The following is a 20,495-nucleotide window of genomic DNA, read 5'->3' as shown; positions in this document are numbered from 1 at the left end:
TTAAAAATCCCTCTTGTGGAGTCTGCTAGTGGTAAATTTCTTCAGTGTCTGTTTGTCTGGATTTTAATTTTATTCCACTTTTTAATATATCAGCTGGGTAAACACTGGGAGTTTGACAGTTATTTCACTTCTGCCCTGTGAGGGGTGTGCCCCACCCTCTGTGGGCTGGGTCCTGGGCTGTTCAGGGGAGGTCTGCTGGCTGGCTGTCCTTCCTTTAAGAGTCTTGCTTTCATCTCTGCTCCTTTTAACAATCTCTTTGGTGTTCTTTGATTTCACCATGGTGTGTCTAGATATGGATCTACTTTTATTTATCCTGCTTGGTATTCTAACGTTTTCTCAAATCTGGACATTTTTCTGCTATTTGAATATTGCCTCTTCTTAATTATCTCAAATCTTCTCTTCTGAAACTTTAATCAGACACATTTTCAACCTTCTCCACATGAGTCCTCCATGTCACTGCTTTTCTCGATCCCATTTTGCTTCTCTCTGTTCTATCTGTTCTGTGTCATTTATTTACACATATTTTCCATTTCACCAATTTTCTGATCACTTGTGTCTAATATCTGATCCAACAAATCTTAAATTGGGTAAATATTATCATTGGCTAATATTCTTTTGCAAATCACAATCATCTTTGTTAATAGGATCTGATCACTTTCTCATGTTTCAATTCCAGTTTTGATTTTTCAAGCAGCTCACATATTTATTTTATCTTATGTTTTGAATGCATCCATGATCTGAGACTTTTAGGCATCTCATCTACACTTAGCAGTTTCTTCTGCCTCCCACATCTGTCCTCTGGTGTTGTATAACCCTGGATTGTGAGCTCATGTTTGGTGGCATTTTATCTGTGGGAATCCTTTGAGGTCTGTGTGAAGGGGGAGGGCAGGCCTCCAGTGAGAATCTCATGTAATCCTATGATGAGCCAGTGGTGCTGCCAACCTGTGGCTATGTTAACTTAATTTGAGGACCATCCAAGTTATATAAATTTGGGCTCCAAATCTGTGTGAGGGCAAGTCTGTAGACATGAGTTTTCAGGGAGCTAGTTTTTTCTACCCAGAGTGCCTACTGGAAGATTCGTCCTTGTCTACCTTTTCTTTGGGTTTGCAGCCTTCTGAGACCTCCAGTTGCATGGAGAGTTTTGTATTCTGTATATCCCCTTTCATGGACTCAAGGCCTTGTCTGGTTTCCCCTGTGTGGCCATTTAAGAAAACGAAACTGGAAATTAGGAAGGTCAGCAAACAGCCCTGGGTCAGCCAAGGGGTGGTCATCTTATTAACTGGTTTAACTTAACTTTAAGAAGTCAGATATTTCACTTTCAGTGAATGGGAAACATTAATTCCTATTTTGTCTTACTAGAAAAATAAAATGGACATGATTAGTTACTCACAAGTAAACAAAAATAGCTACCTAATATTTTAGGCTTCAGATTAATGATATCATACACATCAAAGCTTATACTTTTAACTTGCTAGGGAATACTTTAATTTTTTCTCTTTATTATGCTGTTGTGTCCAATGTCTGCCTAAGGTACATAGTTTAAGCAATAAAAAAATTACAGTTTGCACAGGGAAATTATATGGAAATCACCATTCATTCCGGTCAGCATCACAGTTGCAGTAATATTGAGAATCAATGCAGTTTCCCTCTAATCCACAAGTACATTTTTGAGCATCAGGCAGAGAACCTCCCCAGTAAGTGTGTGTTTCATTGGTTCTTCCAACCCACCAGCTCACTGGGGTTCCATCTGAAAGACAAGTATGAGAAAGGTGACACCTACTTTGCCCCCCACTACCTGCCTCCCCAATATAGTTCCTTTACTTCCCTCTATTTAAAACATAGAGAGACTATTTTAGAAGTAAGCATATTTTAACTCTGCAATAGGATCATTTTTAAGAGGACTCCCAACTGTTTAAAAAAATATATTTTAATGTCAAAACTTACGTTGTCACCAAATTTTTTTCTTTTATCAGAAAATGAGCACGTAGTCCCTAACTCATTCTGGCACGATATTTACAAACTTCTCTTGAGGACTCCACTTACATAATTTCTTTGGAAATAACATTCAAGAAAGAATTGTCATCAAAATAAAAACCACAGTAATTTACACACTGAATCTAAAATCTGAGAGCCTAAAATGCCATTAAAACGTTTACTGTTATTATGCAAAATATGGATTTCTTTCACTTTATTTATTAGCTAAAAACACTGGCATGTGTTTAAGACATGTACTTCCTAGCATGTCCTAAAAGTTTCTTGGAGACGTGCTTCTTCTTACACTGAATGGGTTGCTCTGTATTTGGAAACTAAAGAAATGGCACTGATAAGCCTTCTTCATGCCTGAGGTGTCTTCGGCTTGAGCAAGTCCGAGACAACTACACCCAGTTCTTCAGCACATTCCCCTCCTCAGTGCAACGTATAATTGACAGGGCCAGAGGCTGCCTCCGCTCTGCAGGACTGCTCATTTACACTAAAGATGCTGCTGAAGCCCCAGTGTGGGATTACAGTACACCTGGGGCAGGATGATCAGGAAAGAGGGCGCACACGGGAGGGTGGAGGGGAAAGAGTCCCTAGTAAACAGAGAATCAGGGCAGGAGGGGAAACGGAAGTGACATCAATTCTGCAAAGATGCCCTTCCATTTTCATGTGCTCTTTCAATCTCTTAAATTGTCCCCATCACGCCCCCACTAAGAATCTGAAACAACTTCTCCCTAACTTACAATCGCCACTGCTCATTACGGCTCCCTGTTCAATGAGACTTCTGCTTCTGCTGACAACCTCTCAGCTGGTAAACACATGGACTGCATTCATTACCACGCACTGCAGGCCCAGTGGGTGCCATGTGTGCCAAGAAATCAATATCAACCATCTTTTTTTTTTTAATGTGTTGAAAACTTATCTTTAGGGGGTGGAATATCTTTTTAATGTATTATTTAATAGGTACTTAATAGATATTTTTCAAAATTCCATCTTAAAAATGTAATTATTCAACATCCTCTTTCATCAATTTGAAGAGCAGAGAAATCATTATATGCCAATGTGTTACTGTGTGTTTACATTTTTCTCTCTAAAGTGAAAACCATTAAGTGTTTTTAAAGGTACAAAATGCATGTGGCTCCATTCAAGATTCCTTTGAGTAACTTAAAGAATTTGCATAAGAAATAATTAGGCATAATATGAAGAAGAATTAGAGGCTGAAATGAAAAGGAATAGGAGAGATATCAATGACCAGGGTGCACGGCTCCACTTCCTCAATTATTTTAGCCCGTAGTTCACTGTCCTTCTCTCCAGCCACAGCTACAATCCTCAATGACCTTAAGCATTCATAGTATGGTAACCAAATGGTTTCCTAGAGTCAACACTTAACTGTCATACAACTTCCTCTTTAGCCACCTGTAATCATATCCCCTGAAACTATATGTAACACAGAGACCTTAAAGATGCTGAAGGAAACATGTTTCAGAACCCTAGCAAGATCCTAGGCCCTCTGCCCCTCCCTGGCCCTGTTGGAAAACAAAACCTACACAAGAGCTGCTGCACTGAGGCCCCAGACTTGCTATATCTCCTCTCAAGATTACCACCACCTCAGTCTCCTGATAACTTCTGAGAATTCGAACAGTGGAAAATTCTTGAGAGAAAACTGAATTTTGACTGACATTCCCCAACCTACCCTAGAAAGTTCCTAAGCTACTTGTTCCCCACATTGCAGTCCCCTTGTACTGTTTTCACACTGCAACCTTCTAATGAGGGACCCAGGCTTTGTTGTTTTCACTCCTTCCGCACAAGAGTAGAATCAAAGCTCTGCACACCCATTTGTGTCTATTGATAATACCGAGCAAATTAGTGCAACAATTTTAAGGTGTATTGGGCTACACTATTTGCCTGCCTCAACTCAACCTTAATTAAGCACTTCTGGAAATATATAGGTCTGTAGTGAATTTGTTTAAATTAAGTTTGTACTAACAATCCTCCAGTAGCAGCATATAAGAAATACAAATAACTTGAGCATGTATAGTTAATGAAGTCCCTTATTTTGTTTTTTTTAGCAGGTGTTTATTAAGTTTATAAGTCTTTTCTCTTTCCATCTTTCCCCCCTAGCCCCAATTAAATACTTGTTGAAATATTTGTTTTTGTTGCTGCTGTTGCTGTTTTATATATTTATTAACATATCGAAGGGCTAACAATTGAGCAACCACATGCAAATCAATAGGCAGACACTGGCCCTCCAGGCGGGAATCCTTTGCTGATCTGGGTCATGTCCAGGTTCTGGAATAGACCATCTGCTAGTTTGTATGAGTTTGCTCCATGACTCACTGGGTGGTTTTGTTTTATGACTTTGTTAGTGGTTGGTTCCAACACTACTCTGTCTTTGCCTTGTTTTCCCTGGTTAGACAACCCATAACAATAATTTACTCCCCTGGAGGCAGCTTTCTCATTCTTCTGGGGACATACAATTTTAGCTCGGTGATCTATTTGGCATCAATCAACTAACAGTAACTACTAAACCCACTAGCACTAACTATAAATTCAATAAACTGGAGAGATGCAAATAAATAGCATTTACTTCATGCCATTTATAGACGTGGTGCAATTAAGTTCTGGCAAGGTTAGTGTCTTAGCTCTGAAGACTCAAAAAAGAGAAAATGATTTCCTGAGTCCCATAGTTGCTGAGTGGCAGGGACTTGTCTAAGTCCGAAGAGCTTGAACTCAGAGGACCTGCCTACTGCCCCCTACTCATTCCACTCCCCAGATGCCTAACCAGAGAAGGGGCAGGCCAGCCTCCAGAAAACCGAGCAGTTTCATGAAGGCAGTGAGGTTGCACATTCCAACGAAATGGGATTTTTCAAAGGAAGAAAATATAAAACTAAAAATAAGAATTTTCAAAAGACAAAAAGATATGAGAAATAAACTATTAGCACTTACGTTGTGTGAAAGAGCCATTGATACCAACATTGTTCCCTAATTAACAATTAGCCCAGACACTAATTGCATTGTCTATGAAAAAGAATCTCATGGGATAATCACCTCCAGATAACTAAGCCATGTTGTTGTTAGCGATCCTTCCCAAGATAAAACAGAATTAACATGTCCCTGCCCTTCGTGGCAGATGAGCACCGAGCATTCCAGGGGCCTCCGCAGGAGGCTTTGACTGCTCAGTTGCCCAGTTGAGTCTAGGGAGAAACTTCAGATCATTCCTGGCCTTGAGCAAAGACCTTGGTCTTAGCTCCAAAGAAGAGTATCCCTGTCACTTCAGATGTGATCCGGGCACTATGGGCACAGATTCTCATGCATCTCTGGCAGGCCATTGTGACCTGTGGGGACAACAGCCCACAATGTCTGATTACTCTGATTACTCACCATGGGGAGTTGAAAGCCTTGACTTCTTGCAGTGGAAAGTCAGCTTCTGTTGGCAGTGGTCCGCATCGTCAATTATGGCCTGGAGCTGGTCCATGCTGGCTGTGTACTTGAAAAACACAGGATGGGGGCTTTCTCCATTCGAGCTTTTGACACTAACCAAGTGGGAGCCATTGTGCTGCACTGAGGTCCATGCAGTGTCTGGTGGGCAGAAGAGGGGTTGGGAGGGAGAAAGGAGACTGTGATGAGAATGGAATCATTAAACATAAATATGGAAATCAGAAGCATCTTTTATCTGAATTAAGGTTTTTATTTTTGGAGCACTCAGATCTCTTTGACATCGGAATCAGCGAGTGGAATTCTTAAAATATTAACAGTAGGGATTCTCTTTATTGAAATTTGCATTACCATTACTATAGTCAACATTGTCAGGGGGTCAATTTTTTAAATTCTGTATTATAACACTCAAAGTTATAAACAGAACTTTTTGGCTTTTATTTTTGTCTTTCCATTACTATAAGAGGAAAGCGAAAGATTATCGCGTATGTACTTACGTTTTTAACAAGCATATTCCTCATCTCACTGAGCGTCTTTTCCTCTGATAATCAAAGAAATGTGTAAAAGACACATTTGAGGAACAAGCAGCCCACAAAACCATTATTTTGATCATGCAAAATAATGGAAAATAAGTATTTTTGACAAAAATTGACTAATAGTGTGTCAGCAACTTGTTCAATGGCCAGCACTAAAAGACACAGTGCCTTGGGGTATCTAATATAACAATTCCTAGCAGTAACCATAGCTACATGAATGCCTGCTGGAAAATTCTGGCATATTTCTGTTACATTGATTACCTATATTTTTCAAAGAGATTTAAAAAACAATGCACATTCCACAATATTTACAACAGAAGAAAAACACCTTGACTTCTTTTATCTTCCCCAAAATAACCTCCCACCATGAATGTATAGAAGCTCCCACAGTATAAAAGGCCCATGGCTCAGTGGCTAAAAGGCTGAGTTCAAGCTGCCTTAATTCAACTATATTTATAATGTCATATCATATAACTTCCTCTGTAATATGTATTTGATAAAATGATCAGTATCCACACAAACTTGCCATATTACAAGGGCAGGAAACAGTCTTGTGGAGTTTATTTTTTATTATTTTTTAATAGCTAATACATGAGCAAGGTTCAAAAATCAAAACAATGCTGAATGGAACTCAGTGAGGGGTCCCCAGCTCCTTTCCTGCCCTGAGAGTTTGGGTCTGGGAAAAACCTACAGCCATGCTGGAGTTTGCAAACCCTTAACACATCAAATACATCCAGAGATCCAGGGAAAAGAACGCTAAGGGCCATGGAAAAACCTCCGATTCAAAGCCTATGGAAAAGAACATCACAAAATATGCAAAAGCTAGCAAGAAAAGGAACAAACTGTGAGTCAGCATGACTAATGCAGTTTTATATTCAATTAGGAAAAAAGACTTAACAGATCACCTGCCTCTCTGCTCACTAAAGGGCGCTGTGTGTGTTCCTATGGCAACTTGAAATCCATAGATTGTGTTTCTCCCTTAATCATGTTTTCACTAGACATTTTATATTTCAACATTTTCCTGGAAAATTACTTAAATGCGTCTGGCATTATTTTTGGTAATTACCTACTCCCATTCACCCTCAGGGTTTCTTCCATCAAATGAAATGAGGGTACAGGGAGCCATGCAGAAGACTGTGTTAGGCTTAGGAGTTCATCAGTTCCCATGCCACTGTGTCATTTCTTTTCATGGCTTAGGGCACGAAGAAAAATGATGTGCCTGAATAGTTCATACAGGCTAGTGGTCAGTATGATAAATTTATGGTCTTGCATGGCTAAGGTGTAATAATAGAAATCTTTTGAAGTGGAGAGAAGGGAAAGGTTGAAAAGAACCTCAAAACTGCCCTTCTGAAAAAATACTTTAAATGGTTGCCCTTTCTAGAAATATTATTTAAAAGACCCCAACAAAGACACATTATGTTTCCCTAATATTCCACAACATATTATTTCAAAACTATGAGTAGAAAGGAACCTTTTGACATGACACATAATCTTAGCCTTCAAGCACGAGGAGACAGACTAAGGAATTTAAGTGACCAGCATGATGGAAAAATACTTAGCTGTTATTCACGGTAGTCTGAAGCATAAGTTTGGATCTGAGGTAATTAATTTTAATAGTGGTCAAATTTACACAGGAATTTTGAACTATTGTTGAATTAGACCCTATCAGAACGTGTTCATCCAACTCACTGGAGCCTTTCCTCTGCACAGGAGCAGGGTGACCATTGGTGGCACCTGGTTGACCGTTTGCTCGGACAAATGAACCTGCAGCCAAGTTAACTTGCTGGTTTGGTTTTGTAAGCAGGATATAAATAATGACATTGACTTACCATATCATATGACATCCTCCTCCTTCTGTTTGTTTTGCCAACTTAGATCCACTTTGCAATTGGCAACGCTTCCTACACTTCATAATAGACCTCTGAACTATACAAGGAGTCTTTCATAGCAAAACAAGTGGTTGGATGGAAAAAGAACCAGATCTTTATTCCACAGATTCAGGTAAACACACATTGAAAGCATATCTGCTATGCTTATCTCAATCTCCCTGAGAAAAAAAGACTTCACGAAAAATATGATGCCTTTATACTTTGTGGGACCATCGCTCATGATCTGGAAATTGACCACGAGGAAAGTAAAGGCAAAAATCCCTTCTCCCACAGATGCCTGAAATGAAGTCCAATTTGTGTCCAAACACCACCTCTTTGGAAATGAGGCCAGCTGCCTCTGTTTCTTCTGATGGGAAGAGGGTACACATTCTGAGAAGACTGGGAAGGCAGTATGCCAAATGATTTAACTTGTCACATCTATCTCCAGATAAAGCTGGTCAAGAAGATGCACTCAGGATGATAAATAAGGACAGACTGATGTAAACACTAGCAGCCATTCCTGGATCCACAAAAATAATCTGAATATTACAAAAGAGACCCACAACAGCCTTCTCAGAATTTCTCCCCCTGTGTTACTATCCAGAGAGAAACACTGTTACAACCTTTTATCCAGCCCAACCTTCTGGCCACACAGATAAGGGAAATGGGAGTCTAGAAAAACTCACGTGCCCAACTTCACAAAACTATGTAACTTTGCCACACATTTCTAAGCAACCCAGCGTGAGTCGCTGAGCTTTCTGAGTAGGTAAAGTTTTCAAAGAGTGCTGAGCTCTGTAACCTTCCCAGAGTGCCTTACCCATCTGAGCCCTCTACTATATTTCCAATGAAAAAACTCCAGAAGAAAATAGAACTGGATCCTGGGCATTTATGTGCCCATAGTGCTGGGAATGGCCAACTGCGCTGCTCTGAATGTCCAATGGGTGCCCTGAGGAAGACAATGGTCAGCTCTCACCTGGCCCTGCCCTAGATCTCAGAGGCCCTGGGCCCTGCCATGTCATCTGTTTGTCAAAGCCAAGGATAACTGGTGTGTGTGTTTTATTGAAGGGGAGAGACGACAGCTCTAAGCAGACAGTCTCCAGGCCCTGGGAGGGCCCGGAGGTGGCACTCATCCCAGCTCCACACCTGTGGGCCCTCTTGATCACTATTTGTATGAAGACCCTCATAAGGGCTGCCACAGATCTGGGGCCTTGAGGCTTTTCATGATTTATTTTAATATTCTGAACACAAGAAAATGCTATAAGATACAACTGGATATCCTCAAGGGAATGCAGCTACTTCACAGCCTTCTTCCCTAGGATTTCAGAGGGTGATCTTTTCACTTACTAGGTCACACTGAATACAATTTTGTGTGTCTGCTCATTCATAAGGGTAGGCATCTGCTATTTAACATGAACTGACACTTACTCAACACGACATATATTGTCTTGAGGCAACATGTATGTGTGCTTGGCCCCGTGCCTGAAACCTCCCAAGAGCTCAGTTACTGGGAGATATTATTAGTGCTTTCCCTTGTTTATCAGCCTACCACACAGCACAAGAGCAAAGTAATTTCCTCAGAGAGTACATTATATATGCACTTATAAAATTAGATATGGACAGAGTACAGGGTCATGGTCAATAAGAGATATGGGTTACAATCGATGGTCTTGGAAAAGTCAAAAAAATCCTCTGAGCCTCCAATTCCATATTTGGTAAATGGGGAAAGTGGACCAGGCAGCATCTAAAGACTGAACGCTATTGTCTAGCCGCCTTTGAATGCTAAGGCAATGAACCAAGCATGCTGCTGGCCTAACTGCTCTCTGAACATCTGTATGTTTATTGTTCATCAAGACCATTCACTTTGTCCACCCATAAGGCCAGGGCAGACTGTGTGGCTGACAGAAAAGCAGGAAAATAAACTTTCCTGAAGCATTTGTCTTTTTTCCCTTTGGGCACAGTGACAGGACCTGCTCTAGAAACTCTGCATTGCCAACCACACTAGGCTGCCTGTTTTAGGAACTACCTTTACAAGCTGCAGGAGGCCGGCCAGAGAATGTACCCCCAGTGGGGGCAGGAAGGGTTCTTCCTAGGCAAAAGCCAGGATAAAAGAGATGCAGGTTCATGGTGTATGAATCAATACCCATTCTATAGAGGGCTTTTAAAAAAATGACATGAGTTATGTGTAAAGCAGTTGGGCTGACTGCCCTTTGCTAAACCACAGTGCTGGAGGCCTGACACAATTTTTGACACAGGGAAAAGGATGTTTAAGAAACACAATTGTGTATATTTTAACCCCAAACTCCTGATTTATCCCCCCCTCTTCCCCTTTGGTAACCATAAGTTTGTTTTCTATGTCTGCGGGTCTATTTCTGTTTTGTACATAAGATCATTTGTATCATTTTTTTTAGATTCAACATTTACGCTCTACTATATATAAAATAGATAACCAACAAGGACCTACTATATAGCACAGGGAACTATACTCAATATTTTGTAATAACCTATAAGGGAAAAAAAATCTGAAAAAATAGATATATATGTATGTATTACTAAATCACTTTGCTGTACACCTGAAACTAACACAACATTGTAAATCAACTATGCCTCAATTAAAAAAAAAAGAAAAGAAACACAATTGCTTGGTTTGCATAAAGGCAAGTGACTCAGCAATAATAATGAGTAAAAAAATCTGGATTATTAACTTGTTGAGTCAATAAATCAAGATCCGAAGGCGCAATGGGCAGGGATGCCATAGACCCAGCCCTCAGCTTGTTCATCAAGCCTCCAGGTGATTTTTATGGACTGAACGTTGAATCACTGCTCTGACTGCAACCTATCTTCTTTCTGTGACGATCATTCTCACAATGCAAGGTCTGAGAAGCAGTTTCTGAACCTCACAACTATGAAAATAGCAAACAACTACCCTGGGTTTAGGGTGGGCACAAACAGTTCTATCTCTCTCAGTGAGTAGAGCCATTGGCCTTCCTCATCTTGCCATCAAAGAAGTTATGTTTTGTTTCTTCTGTTTAGAAAGGGAACAGGTCCGTCAACAAATTGCACAAGCAGTCCATTCAAAATAGCTTACTATTTTGTCTTGTTTTGGTTGTCTCTGTACTAAAGGTACTAAAAAATACATGCAGAGTGTGTCCTAGTACTACATTTTTGAAGGCTATTACCAAGGATATAATTTTTTTTTTTCATTATGAAATCTGATTTTTTTTTTAGGCAAGTTGAAGTTTATTTATTTATTTATTTAACATCTTTATTGGAGTATAATTGCTTTACAATGGTGTGTTAGTTTCTGCTGTATAACAAAGTGAATCAGCTATACATTTACATATATCCCCATATCTCTTCCCTCTTGCATCTCCCTCCCACCCTCCCTACCCCACCCCTCTAGGTGGTCACAAGGCACCGAGCTGATCTCCCTGTGCTATGCGGCTGCTTCCCACTAGCTATCTATTTTACATTTGGTAGTGTATATATGTCCATGCCACTTTCTCACTTCGTCCCAGCTTCCCCTTCCCCCTCCCTGTGTCCTCAAGTCCATGCTCTACATCTGCATCTTTATTCCAAGGATATAATCTTAACCATTGGTTTAGAATTCTGTTTTTTGTATATTTTTCCAAGTGTTAGTACTTGTTTTTTAATAATTAGAGGGTGTTTAATTGTCCACAGGCATCACAGCATCATGGAGAAGGCAAATTTTTCATAGTGGACATATTTCCAGGTTAGAAGAACAGAATCAGGACCCTAAGATCTTCCTCTATCAATAAGCAGATTTGTCAGGGGGCACCTCATATGACCCCTGGGCAGTGAGGACCATTTAGATGTAACTTTGGTTCATTCCTTGGATTTTCCCCAGGAAAAATCTGGCTTTAAAAAATTTTTCATTAAATATTTTGTTGTCTAGCTGCTGGAGGTAGTCACTGGTCTTTGGACTGGCCTGTGTGTTTCTCTGTCTTCAGCACATTGCTTTCCTTACGGTGTTGAGTTTAATAAAAATCCTTGGTATTTAATAGTATTTGGAAATCGTCACTGAAGTAGTTAACTCCTGCTCTCCATCTTGGGTATGTGTGTGTGTCTCATGATCCATTTGATGTTCCATCTCAGTCATAATTATGGAACCCTTACGACATTGATCTTTTCACATAGAACAAGAATATACTAATTTCAGGAGTTTTACATGAGAGCTAGGCAACTATAAACTTCTCTAAAAACCTTTAATTACTCAAAATGCATTGTGATACAATAATCTCTATGTCATGTTTGTTCATTTGCAATGTAATATGAAGATATATAGTTATTAAGTATGCTTTAATAATAGACATTTACACATCAATATAAATCATTAAATTATTAGCAATAATTTTCATGAATCCCTACACAAACACATACACACACATACACATCTTACAGCTCTTAAAAGTTTCCAAGATTACGTTAGAGAGTTTAGAAGATATTTAATTTAGAGAATTAATGTCTCATACTTTATCTTAATATATGTGAACCATTCCTGTTGCATTTGTGGATGCATCAGAGCCACAGGGATTCAGTGATGGATCATTAAACTCACCCACAGCAACCTATATAAATACGAACAACAGGATAATTGCTCGGACCGTGAAATGAGTAGCAGCACCAAAATTTTACATCTGCATTGGTTTTATTTCTCCATTCTGTGATGCCCTTTGTTCCCTTTCCATTTTAATTTTTCGGACGATAGAGTAGCCTGTGCCCGCTAAAACCAAAGATCCTCAGCTACACGACAGTGCTTTCTAAACCCATGTGCACATAAGCATCTCTAGAGAAGCTTAATAATAATACAGCCTCTCCTGGGATACGGCCCCGCAGAATCTGGCTGTGGAAAGCAGAGCTTCCCCTTGGGGAACAAACACGTAGGGACCCGGAGAAGCTCTATCCTGCTGGATAGTGACAGTAAAGCAAACAGGAGCCCTCTGGTCAGGTTAAATTAATTTGTAAAGTCACACTCCAAATTATACTTTTAAAAGGTTGTATTGCCAAGGATGTTATAACCACCCAGTAGGCTTCAAGAAGATACATTACACTTGTTTTATAACCAACAGATCTCCACTATCTAACTAAATGACCAATAGGCAACCCAAACCTCACCTATTCACAACTGGAATCCTGGTCTTCCCTTACAAACATGGTCCTTCCCAAGAATTCTCCGTCTCTGTGAATAATACCTGCACCTTCTTTCCAGGGCTCGGATCCAAATACAGGAGCCCTGCTTGATGCCTCTCTTTCTCTCCATCGGTTAGTCCACGGGCTCTAACTCAACATTTCTCTCCTCCTCCTCCTCTGCTCCCAGCCTGCTACCCACCACCACCATCCTGGCTCAATTACTAGAGCAACGTCCTAACTAGTCTCCTTGCTTCCTCTTGGTGCACCGTGATGGTTAAAGGCCCAAACAGCACAGCTGGTGTGAATCCTGCACCAGCCCCTTTCCAGCCACGTGACTTGAGGAAAGGCCACGTTCTAGTCCTTCCACCTGAGTCTGTCCCACATGCCAGCTCCCCATGGCTGCAGGCCTTCGGCACTTGCCTCCTCCCTCCCCTTGAAGGCTCCACCTCAGGTTTTCTCAGGGTCGCTTCTTTGATGTGGTTGGCACAAATGTCACTTTCCAACTGAGTCCTTTCTTGATCCCTCTATTTAAAACTGTAACCCATCCTTCTACAGTCTGTGACCCTGTTCCCTGCTTTGTTCTTCTTCACAACACCTGCTACCTTCCAACATGCCAAGTATTTGATTCGCTTCTGTCAATGATCTGGCTCCCCACCCCAGAAAGCACCCCCCACCAGGGGAGGGAGGTGTTCAGATTCACTCCCTGCTGTGGCCACAGCCGTGCCTGGCTCGGGACAGGCGCTGAGTACACATGTGTTCAATGTTGTCAGAAGCTTTTTTGCAGCTCTTCAGTTTTGTGCCTTTACTTGGACGTTTCTTCAGGTCACCCGGGGAAGGAAATGATTCACATCCTCAGCAGACAGTTTTCAAGGCCATCGTGTGTCTAAACCGACCAGGAGGGTTAATCAGTAGATTTCGCCTTTTCCCTCCCTTATTTAGAGGTTCTTTCTCATCTCTAATGTAAGAAAAACCTGCTTGTATATCATCAGGTATTATTCTAAGTTACCTGAAATCAAAAGCTGGGCATCTGTTTTTACTGGCTCTTTGCATTTTGATGGTAACTACTCTTGTCTCTGGTGGTAGGGGCCAAGGTTCGCTCTGAAAAGGTAACAGCAATTGCAGCGAATCAAAATACATCAGCTATGGTATCAAATTAGCATTAAAACAAAACACCTTTGAGATAGTTACACATTCCAAAGGGGCTTTATAAATATGCACAACTAAAGCTTCATGGGGAAAGCCTAGACCGCGTGTTCACTAGCATGACTAAAATATCTTTCTTTTATTACAACCATAAACTGCAGAAGATCGGGCCCTCATCTCTCGGTTATTCCTCTTCGCAGCAAATACCTTTCCTTATAAACTTGACCTCAGCCTGCCAATAGTTAACTATTAACAAAATAGCTTCAGTCATTGAAACTTCATTCATTTTGGAATGTGCCAGTTGGGATTATTTCCACCTTTCTAGAATCTTGGAATTTTTCAGTGTGTATGGAACTCTGCTCATAGAATTAACCCATGATAAAATGTATGAAAATCTTTAACATGCCCTAGACTATTCTGTGATAATTAAGAACTTAATTGATAAAGGGAAATGTTTTATTGGGATGCTAGCAACCTTATTTAGCTTTCTTTGTTCTTGGCATTCGCTTGAGCCATGGTAATGAAAGAAAATCAAAGCAGGAATTGAAATCACTTGAAGGCCTGTTGTAAACCACTGGAGTGCAGTATATCTAGAATGATCCCCTGGGCTGTTTCCTAACATATTTCACTGATCACACATTTTTCAGTAAAGGTAAGCCAATGTATTTAACTCTGTCATCACACTGCAATATTTTGGTCAGTATTTATGATAAAATGTTTACCCCAAAGCCCAAAAGAGCCATACTCACACCTAGTGCAATGCCCTGCACTAGGTAGTTCTTGCATTTTCTGTACCAACTTTGGGGGTAGTTTTGGGACTGGAAGATATATTTGACTGAATTCTGATCTAATCATATGATTAACCACTGCCAAAATGCTCAGATTTTGTTTCATGTATGAAATGGTAGTAGGTAAAAAACCACACCAGGATTGTAAGCTACTCACAAAGCATCATCATAAATTCACCCATAAATAATTCCCTCCTTGTGAGAATTGCAACCCTGTAAGGGTGACATGTAGCCATAATAACAGAAGAACAAAATTATAACTAAGTTATAGTTGCCTTAGAACCATCTATAGTTGATTTTTTTCTGATCATTAGCTCAGAATTTGCAGAGTCCAATTCTGTGGTTGTTGAAGTACCTGTTAGGTCTACACAGCTAGAGTAATAGAAAGTTTTCTTGGAGGTTTGTCCTCTTTTTATTGGTAAAATGTTATGCGAGCATGGTGGAAAAGTTATGGGTACAGACACACATAGATACAGGTGCAGAAGAGGTATAAAGAATTTGTATCAATTCCATCAGGGCAGCTGTCATTCATTAAAGTGGATGCTTTGGTCCTTTGTGGTCCTATGCTTTAGGCGGAGATGTGAAATTAAAGTTTCAAAGAATTAAAGGCATCATAAACAATATGTCGTAAACAAGTCCTTTAACATATAATTAGGTTTCGAAGGAAAATAAAATATTATTTATACAGTTGCACAAGAATAATATTATTACTTGAAGTATATACACTTTAGAAACATTTATTATCTCCTAGATAAACTCATGTGATTACAGATTCAAAAGTATACAAATGGATGTTTTCATAAATTTGAAAAGTGAATATTCTCCTAAGTCTTTGGCATTTATTGACATGAACTAAGAAATAAAGTTTATCCTTTTTTGTTTCAGATTAATAAGCAAAGAGTTATTGTTAATTTTGCACAAAGAAAGAACATAACGTTTAATTGCCACCTCTTAACTATTTTAGAACATTATGTTTAATACTTCTGAGCAATCATATTACAATTACAATCAAAATACACATCTACATAAAGCTGCCAGTAGGTAAACTCTACTTTCCCCATCTGGGTTTTTCATGCACAGCAAGTATTTACATGAGTTTAACTGTCATAAAAAAGGCTTATTAGCATACCTGTCATGTTGCAATATACAAGGGATGGTCCCAGCGGGCCACTTCCATCTGAGTCGATATAGTAGAGCCCTGAAGAGCTTCCTCTGTGCCTGTGGGCTTCACATGACTGCTCGTAGAGAGCTGCAAAGAACACGGGTCTCAGACAGGAGCTACAGTGGGATGGATCCCTCCATGTTGTGAATTAAGTGATACTTTCCCCAGTGACACTCATTCTGCATTGCTCTCAGGGACGTTTTCTTTAGAGGAGTGTTTCCCTGTTTCAATCAGATAGAGTGAAGATTCTGAAGCACAGAGTGAAAGATTTTAGGAGGTATCACTGTGGGACATGTGGATCTGAATCCTGTATGTTCTAGAAACACAGGATTCTTTTCAAAATTGTGGTAACTGGATTTACTCTTGTCTAATTCTTTTTTGTTTCATAATACCTAAGCACCTGAAGTGCATTGGCTTAATCTCCCTAAATCATCTGCTTTTATCTAAATAATCATGTTATTTCATAAATTACTCTAATTATACCCTTTGTTTACTTAAAACAATTTACATGTGAAATGCATTTTTTTCCATGAGATGAATTTCACAAATCAGCAACTCTTCTTCATTCAGTTTTTAAAGTTTGCTTTAAAAAGAAACATCCTTAAATGCTTTGCAAATAATTCAAGAAAATTGAAATTCTAAGAAATATATATAATATCTATGAAATATCTCTGTATAGTTTCAATTTATCTTAATTCATAATTGAATTTTCTACATGTACAATAAATGTTTCGCTGTGTACAAGGCAAGTGATTAGCATCTGCAGATGATGGACTCAGTTAAGACTCAGAAGACATTTAAGTGAGTGATCAACCAAGTAACATCTCCAGTGTGCATCACTCGCTGCCTTGACAGGAAAAACCCTTTGAAAACCCGAAAAGCCGCTAATGGCTGCTGAGACAGAAGTGCAGCACTGATTCTGGCAGAGTGATGGACTGGATCTTTAAGCCAGCTCTAACAATCAGATTTGGCATCCACACAGACAGACTCAGGTGGTGGTTAGGCAAGATCCACAAAATGGAGCGATCCGAGTAGGATATGGCTTTATGCCATCCTACAATGACTGGATTATCTACACTTCTAACTTTGCCTATTTCAAATAATCAACAAAAACCCAGGGAGAGATCGAGGGGTTGTTTTTCTCTCATCTCAAAGTAAAAGAACATGAAGGGAATGCTTTTTGTCCAGAGGTTTTACAAAGGTAAACATCCTTTTGTTAAACATGGCCAAGTGTCAAATGTATCAGATTGTCCCAAATCAATGTCACGGCTACTACCATCTACACTGATGGACACAGAGACAATATGGATTGCTTTTCCACCATGCATGCATTTTGGCTGCTCATGTTTACATTTCTATAAATACATATGCTCATCACCACCTAGAAAAGTGTCCAGAGGGATACACGAAAATTGATAGCAGTGTTTGTGTTTGGGTTCGGGCTGGAATTGCCTAGGAAACAAGACTAGAGGAGGAATGACTAGGAGAAAGCTTGCTTTAAACACGAATGTACACATGTATTAATTGTGCACTTAGACCCAAAAATAATGGTCTCGTGATCATTTATTTTGATTTGGCAATATCTCATCTTCATGTAGCTTACCAGTTAGATGATCCCAATAAAGTCAATTCAGTTATTAGACCAAATCATGGGGCACAAATGAAACACCCTACATATATATAACAGATATATATATATATGTTAGTTTTAAAATCAGAGTTGTTTAGAATGATGTTTAGATCACAGTTACTGATAGCATTTTAGCCATATTTCTTACTTATTAATATTCAGCAGATATCTGCTTCATAGAAGACACCTTGCTAAGTATGATGGAGGACACTCTAAGGAAGAGATCACCCCATTCCTAACTGTGACTTGGCCAAGTCACTTAGCCTCAAGTTTCCCAGATGTCCAGCTCTTTTCAAATGAAGAGTTACCCAGGGAAATTCTCACCTGGCACTAGTACAGTAAATAGAGTTGCAACTGGAATTGCTCTGGTTGAACTTATGGGATGTTTAGGGCATAAGTCACCTCCCTTTGTCTTCTAAGATGCTTTGAGCTCCTCTGTGGAACCTTCAGGGCTGAGGACCCAGGGCTCTCATCCCAACACCGATGCCTGCCTCGCTGGGATTCACTTCCCATAAAGACAAATTTATGTCAGTCCAAACTCTTGCTTTTCTCCCATATGTGGAAATAAAATTAAATAATTCACAGGGAAGTTTTTAAAAGTGCAATGTATTCTCCCAGTAGGAGGGACTGAACATGGTGAGATCTGTGAATTTTCATATCATGCTCTCTCTCTCTAAAGACCCAGAGAGAGGGGTGCTACCAGAGAAGGGGTTCAGAAATATCAGCAGTGACACACAAATAGGGAAAAACTAAAAGAAAAACATATACAAGAGCCAATAATTAGAAGACCAAGGGCATTTCAGAGGCTCTGTCATAAGCTAATAGATTAGCGGTCACTAAAGTTTTGTTAGCTTTAAAGTTGAAAGAATAATTCTTCAGAAAAGAGACTGGTGTTCTAGACAGAAGAAACAACACTGAGAGGAGATGGAGAATGTGACCTTGGGTAAACAACCTAGCCTCTCTCGTTCCTCAGGTGTAAAATGTAGATAAAAATACATTTACCTCCTAGAGTTGTTCTGAGGACTAAAGGAGTTGAAACATGCACAGAACTAGAATCGTGCAAGTACATGGTAAGTTCCAGTAAGTTCCATCATCATCATCATCACCACCACCATCATCATCAGAGAACATCAAGATTGCAACGGACCTGAGCATTTGCCTGGCTTGTCACTGATGTCTAGAAGCCCTACCACGTTAGCTCCCATCCTGCACTTCTTCTGAGACTTTTCTTGTTTAATTTTATAAATATCGAGACTCTACTAACTCATGCTTTTTACTTAGGCAGACAGGACTTGAGAACTAAAATTGGATTCTGCTCGAGGAAGAGAACAAGATATAATATCATGAGTTCTAGATTTAATTTATACTTTGACTATATTTTATTTTCCTATACTTATTTTCCTTTGCCTACTATTTTTTTCTATCCTATGATATATGTATTTCTGTTAGCTGCCTTATCATCAATAGGAAATAAATTTGATTAAAAATAAACCAGACAAAAATTAGTGTCTAAAATAATTATTTTTTGTTGTTGCTTTCTAGCACATGGTTACACACACACACATATACACAAAATAATGGAAAGAAAAATAGAACTACATGGCAATCAGAACAGAAAGGAGAATGAATGAAGTGTGAGGCTTACAGGAATGGCAGGTTGCACCGGTGTAACCAGTGTGTGCACAGTTGCAGGAGAAGGTGTCCCAGGACTGGGAACATTCACCCCCATGTTCACAATAGCTGGGCAAACACCTAGAAGAAGACAGACACAGCACTATTTCCCACACTTGGTCATGATAAGTGTGTATCTTAATATTAATATGTTGTAATGAAAGACAGATAAAAACAGTGACTTGACCAGAAAAATTTCAACATGAACAAAAATTGTTGTGTCTGTCATCAAGGTTTCCAAATGTAATATCAATCATAGACTAAAAAATCCATTAGATGCTACCAACTGTCATGTATTTGTGACAGACAAATTTTTTACACATCTCATTACATCAGAAAATGTGTTTGCTTTTTCACAAATAAGGCAAGATTAATTTCATACATGACAGGGATATAAATTGCTTGCAATGGCCATAGACAGCACATTTCCCATCCCTGCTTCCATGTCCCTGCAGTGTGACCTATAGATACTTCCATCAAAAAGTATAGCTTACTTCACCTTGAATCTGGGTTGGGCATATGACCTGCTTGGATCAATGAGGCATTAGCAAACTAACACAGCAGAGGCTAGAAAAGTGCTTGGGCAGTGGGCTTGCACTCTTATTGAGTTTTGAACCCTGAAAGCACAACCACATGAAGAAACCTGGGCTTGTTCAGGTTGTCTAGTCACCCCTGTAGGTTCAAACCACAGGACAAGTGACTGACGGGATTATAAGTCAACCAGCTGCCAGCTGATCCCCCAGGCAACCACAGATGCATGAGAGAGAGCCCAGCAGCAAATACAGAATTGTGAGATAAACAAACAGTTGTTGTTTTCAGCTAGTAAGTTTTAAAGATAATTTATTGCACAGCCAAAGCTAACTGACATATGTATACCACATTGTAATATGTTACCATGTTGACTTAGTACATAAGGAAACATTTTAAATAGAAGGAAGGAAGTCAGGAAAAAGAAGAAACTCTTTATCCATATAGCATCACAGTGCCAGGGGTTCTGAATGTCATGTACTTTAGATCAGACTGATGATGCCTCTAGGAATTAGATTTAGAGATCACTTAAGACTACGGGATTTATTGTTATTTTTTCCCCCACTTAATTGAATAAACCACAAAATCACTCAGGTAAACCAGATAACC

General features: G+C 39.6%; 1 protein-coding gene across 1 annotated transcript in view; it reads right to left on the bottom strand.

Annotated features, from left to right (window-relative positions):
* The window catches only part of LOC137769941 (contactin-associated protein-like 3), a 170,709-nt gene that overhangs the window by 51,348 nt on the left and 98,866 nt on the right, over positions 1-20,495 (bottom strand). The window contains exons 10-13 of the mRNA XM_068552128.1: positions 19,333-19,439; positions 16,025-16,144; positions 5,359-5,556; positions 1,591-1,747 (exon numbers count right to left, since the gene is read on the bottom strand). Coding sequence (XP_068408229.1) covers positions 1,591-1,747; positions 5,359-5,556; positions 16,025-16,144; positions 19,333-19,439 — 582 coding nt within the window. The remainder of the gene's footprint in view (positions 1-1,590; positions 1,748-5,358; positions 5,557-16,024; positions 16,145-19,332; positions 19,440-20,495) is intronic.

The sequence above is a fragment of the Eschrichtius robustus genome, chromosome 10 (assembly GCF_028021215.1).
Source record: "Eschrichtius robustus isolate mEscRob2 chromosome 10, mEscRob2.pri, whole genome shotgun sequence".
Classification (NCBI taxonomy): Eukaryota; Metazoa; Chordata; class Mammalia; order Artiodactyla; family Eschrichtiidae; genus Eschrichtius; species Eschrichtius robustus.
This window is presented reverse-complemented; position numbering and strand designations above follow the sequence as displayed.